This window comes from Tupaia chinensis, unplaced genomic scaffold (assembly GCF_000334495.1).
Source record: "Tupaia chinensis unplaced genomic scaffold, TupChi_1.0 Scaffold140095_1, whole genome shotgun sequence".
In the NCBI taxonomy this organism is placed as follows: Eukaryota; Metazoa; Chordata; class Mammalia; order Scandentia; family Tupaiidae; genus Tupaia; species Tupaia belangeri.
This window is the reverse complement of record NW_006199974.1, coordinates 318699-324033: the sequence shown is the minus strand read 5'-3', so window position 1 is coordinate 324033 and position 5335 is coordinate 318699. Positions and strand designations below refer to the sequence as shown.

General features: G+C 37.1%; 1 protein-coding gene across 1 annotated transcript in view; it reads left to right on the top strand.

Moving 5' to 3' along the window:
- KIAA0825 (KIAA0825 ortholog) overlaps positions 1–5335 on the top strand; it is a 494795-nt gene that overhangs the window by 239090 nt on the left and 250370 nt on the right. The window contains exon 15 of the mRNA XM_014593286.2: positions 1948–2112. Within this exon, the coding sequence (XP_014448772.1) occupies positions 1948–2112 (165 nt within the window). The remainder of the gene's footprint in view (positions 1–1947; positions 2113–5335) is intronic.

Here is a 5335-nt window from a genome sequence, read left to right as displayed (position 1 = left end):
TCCCCTCTCCTCCATTCTCCTCTCGGGATCTTGGGCATGCACGCACACGCGCCCGGTGTGAGTTTTAAGCCACCAGGTCTGGGACGCGAACCGCGGTCAACTACGTGGGAGTCCAGTGACATAGCCATTACGCTAACTGCTGGTTCCCAAAATTTTTTAGATAAATAAATAAACTTATAAAAAGAGTAAAATTATGAATTGCCAAGATTAGGGATATTTGCCATTTAACATTTTGTTCTTGATGTAAAAGTCAAGACTCTTTAGACTACATGTGACAGAAATCCAAATTTGCCCAAAAAGTGATCCAGGTTCTCAGTGTCACACCCACACATACATGCCCAGCATAATTTTCAAACCATCAGATCCAGGACTTGAGCCACAGATGACCACGTGGGAGGCCAGCTTCTTAACCACTACACCACTTGTTGGCCCCTACGGTCCTATTTCTTACTTTGCAGATAACAGTGAGTTCCTCCAGGTCATGAAATTCAAATCACGGAAATACAATTATCAGGAGGAAGCATAAAAGTGATGAGTCTCCAAATGAACAAGAATTTTAAAAGTGCTCATTCAGAAATACTCTAGGTCGGGCCAGCCTGTGACCTGGTCAAGGCAGCTGGATCCCATATGGCCATAAAGCCGACTGCGTGGCTCAAGTCCACATCTCCATGGCTAGAAGAAAAATGCAGGGAATGTGTGCAAACATGCTCCAAATCCTGAAAGGAGGGAGAGATGGAGAAGGGGTTGCAGCGTGACCATGCGCCATAGGTGGTGCTTCCTTCATGTTCCTCCCTGTCCATTTCTCTGTCTCTGTCTGGCAAACACACATGCCCTCTGGGAAACTAAAAAAAAGGAAAAATTCTCTAAATTGCATTCATTCAAGATATTTATAATATGAGCCAAGATATGAGTTCTAATTATCTTTGACTTAGGAAATATTTTTGCCCTTTATGATACTGGACATACCATATTTATCATCCAGACAAAATGGAGGTTATAATTTCACCATCCTGTCTAACCTGTAGATACAAATTTTCGATTACTAATCTTTGAGGAAGCCATATGGAGCCAGAGAAGGGTTGAAAAGGGTAATTAAAATGCTCCTATAATAGTTCTGTGGAATTTCTTAACTAGTTTTATAAAGAAACCAATTGATAGATCTCTTCACCTGAAATGACAGAATCTAGATGTTTGAGAAAAATTACTGAATTTATTTGTAGAATTGATAACATAATTTTGAGACCACTATAAATATAAATTTTCCTATGTATAATTTTAGTTTTCTCAGTCATCTGGATCTTTTTGTAACAAATTTTACAATGAATATATATTATGACTTTTTTAATACTATAAATTACAATATTTTAATTTTACTTTATGTGTACATTTATTTTATGAGAGAGACAGAGAAACACACAGACAGAGATAAGTACCTTAACAGGGTCTCGTCATGCTATGATCCTCTCATGCAGTGTCTTGGCCAGTCAGTATCTTAGACAAGCACCACTGTTCCTATTATTAAAGTTGACCTGGGATCCAAATCTGGCCTGCCATGTGGCCCCAGCGTCACACACCAGTGCCCAATCTATTGCACTACTACAGCTGGGGAATGTACATTATTTTTAAATGAGAAAAGAAACAAACAAACAAAAAGTTTTCCTTAAGAGAAAGAATTCTGATATACAGGGAAATTAGCATTGACTTTTGAAGAGATGTCACAGCGGTTCATCTCACAGTTATTTTTGTTTCCACAAATATCCATGGGTAACTCAGAAATAATATTGGATTAGATGAACTATTGACCTGAAAGAATAGTTCTCTTGTTACATAACTATTAATCAAATATATTTCCATAGCATTATGCTACAGTGATGAGAATTTAATCATATCCGTTAATGACTTCCTTATAAAATCCTTTTTATTCTTTTTAAGAATGCACCTTTCAAGAACATGCTTCTGATACAAGAAATAATCTGAATCAAGGGCCCAGTTTGATAGAAGCTATCTTTAAAGTATTGTACCATTGCAATTTTTCTCCACAAACATTTGGAAATGTTTTCGTGAACTACATGGAAGAAGAACAATTATGGGACTTTTTATATAACATTCCAGGTATGAGAAACTTATATTTATAAAAGAAGTGTTTTATAGATACTTACAGAAATTTTGTTGCTATTGATACTATAGAAGTTTTACTGATGTTGATTTTGCTAAATCTGTTGTTTGTAAAAGTATATATAAGGCTTCTGTTGGAAAACTTTAACCATTAATTCCTGTCAACTTTAATAAACTTTGGGACATGGTGAGGGGAAGTTTAGGAGGATAACTATTTAATGCAGACTTTCTTTTTTAAAAATGGGACCAGTAGATGGCATAATGATTATGTCATTGGAATCCCACATGGTCAACCATGGTTTGAGTCTCGGACCTGGTGGCCTTAAACTCATTCTGTATGTTGCATGCATGCCCAAAATCCTGAGAGGAGATGTGGGGAAGGAACTGTGGGGTGATTTCTCACTTTCTGTCTCTTCAGCAAATGTATGTGCCCTCCACCAAAAATCTCTTTTAAAAATGATTAGAAATTTTTTTATCATAAAAATTTAATATAATTACCACAGATTTTGTTTTGCTACTGAGCATATAATAATTTAAGATGTGAAAAGTATTTTGGGATTTGGGGGTGCATTTTTTCAACAAATTGATGGACAAAATTATTGGTTAGTTCATTTCAAATATGTAAGGCATTTATTATTAAGACCATAGTGTGTCCTTTTACAAAGCAGGCATGTCCTTTGATTCTTTTGGAGACCATGTGGTTTCCTCATATGTATTGGTCTTTTGCCTTTAGCTAGAAAGGAGGGGGAAGATAGGCAGGTTCTATATCTGAATGGGAAGTGTTGACGGGGTGCCACACCTTCAGATGAGTGTCAAGATTCTCACATCATTTTATTCTTAATATCCTGCTGTTAAAACTCCATAATTAGTATGATAGAAAAACAAAGAATGAGAATTTAGAGAGTGATTCTTATCACTATCCTATTATTCCATTAGTCATTTTATCATTTCAATTTGGTTTTCAATCTGTAAGGTTTTTATACACTATTTGGAACCAGCGTTTTCATAAAATCTTTCCTCGGCTTCATATGAAAGATCTAACTGGCTCATAATCATGGTTTCATTTCTCTTGGAGTTTTTGACTAGCCTCCAGGTACTACTTGAATATCATTTAACTATTTTACAGTCATTACGTTTCATCTTCTCTTGGTCATTATCCCTGCAAAATAGCAATAGAGAGCATTATGTAATGGTTTAAAAAATCTGAATATATCACTTAAAAATTCTGCAGTAATTATCTTCTTTTTAAAGTTTAGCTTCTAGTTTTTTTGCATTCGCTTACTGCTTTCTATTTACCCAAAGAAGGGGTTGATTTCTTGATTAAAAACAAACAAACAAAAAAACAAAAACAGAATTAGAAGCTTATACTTCTGATATAGTTTGTATTAAATTGAAAGAAAACCGTGAAAGCCTCCCCTTTCCACCCTCTGCTCTTTTGAGTCATTTCTGGGGGAAGAAAGAGCTGGATTCTGTCAGATTATAATCAGCAGCCCTTTGGGCCAGAAGGTAGTATGGTGGTTAAGGCACTAGACTCCCACGGGTCTGCTGTGGTTCAAGTCCCAGACCCTGTGGCTAGAAAAGCCTGCAGGGCATGTATGCACCTGTGCTCAAAATCCCCAAAGGAGAATGGAAAAAGGATTGCAGCATGGTCATCCCCCTGGGGGGTGATTTCTCACTTTTTCTCTCTCTGTCTTTCTCTATCTCTTTCTAGTGAGCACACCCACCCTATGGCAAAACGTAAAAAAAAAAAAAAAAAAGAATCAGTGACCCTCATGCTTCGATTACTGTTTATCCTTCAACTATTGTTTAAATTTTATTTATTATTAATATTATTTTTTAATTTGCTATAGGGCACATGCACTCATCAGAGAGAGAGAGAAAGTGAGAAAGCAATCTCCAAGGTCCAGGACTTAAACCACAGTCAACCATGTGGCAGTCCAGCACCCTAATCACCACACAAACTATTGGTCCCCTATCCTCCAACTATTACATTTCTGAGCCACTTTTGACACACAGCACAAAACTGCACTGAAAATAACCTAGAAGATATCAAAGGCGCTGGCAAGAGAAAGTAAAATGGCTCCTTCCTTCTAACTGGTCTTCTCTTCGCTCAGTCTACTCATTGAGCAAGCCCTCCGCCACAAGGTCAGATGTGTCCTCTGGAAACAGGATCACGCGTATTCACCCTGCCCAAATTGTGTGAGAATGCTCAAAGGGGCAGAACTTCAAATTGGTGAAATGTCTTGGCCTTTGTACAAGTTTTTGCTCCATAAATGTTAACATGCTCTGGATCTTGAATATTCTCTGGATCCTGTGACCTTCAGCGGTCATGATGGACCATACTTTCATCTTTTCTTTCCCATTTGAGAAAAGGAACCGTTACCAATCAGGGTTACTTCAAACTCTAAGAAATACTACGATGTACTGATTCATAACAAAATTAATCCTTTAACTTTTGTTTAACTTGAAAATACAAGGTGTTCAAAGTAGAGCAAGCTGATTCATGGTAATCATAACCCACCATGTTTGCATTTGCCACAAACAGATGTATTCTCCAGTAAATATAACCTACCCAGATCAGCTGGAGAACACTGTTTTTTGTTTGTTTGTTTGTTTTTTGTTATTTTTGTTTTTATGATCAGTTATTTAAATAGGTTCTTGGCAAAAAAATTTAGAACACCAATTTGTGTGGATAAACTCCATTTGTAAGGGCAAACACGGATCGCAGGTAGCCCTGGAGCTGAGGAACAGCTTTGATTTTTGGTAAAATTTGCGAGTCCGCAGCTTTCTGATCAATCTTTCGCTGCTCTGAAATCTCATATTTCTCCTTCTCTGTGTGGAAGATCTCACTTTCCTGGTGTCTGGGCTTCCACAGTTTCTTTTTCTTTTTTTTTTTTTTCCAATTTATTTGCATTCATTCACTGTACATCATTACAGCATACACAATGAGATTTTCTATCCAGAGTACACTGTATATTGTCTCAATCAAGCACATCAACAAACATGTTATTATTAGCAAATGATCTTCCATTTCTTGTTTTCTGTATGTTTTGCTTTTCTCCCCCATCCTTGGTTCCCTCTCTCTTACCCTCTGCCACCTCCTGTTCTCCCACACTGTCTCTGTTATCTATTTCTATACCATTTTCCCCCCACATTTTATTGAATCACCAAAGACCCTCATCAATCCAAATACCCTCCTAGCAAACACATGTGACACACA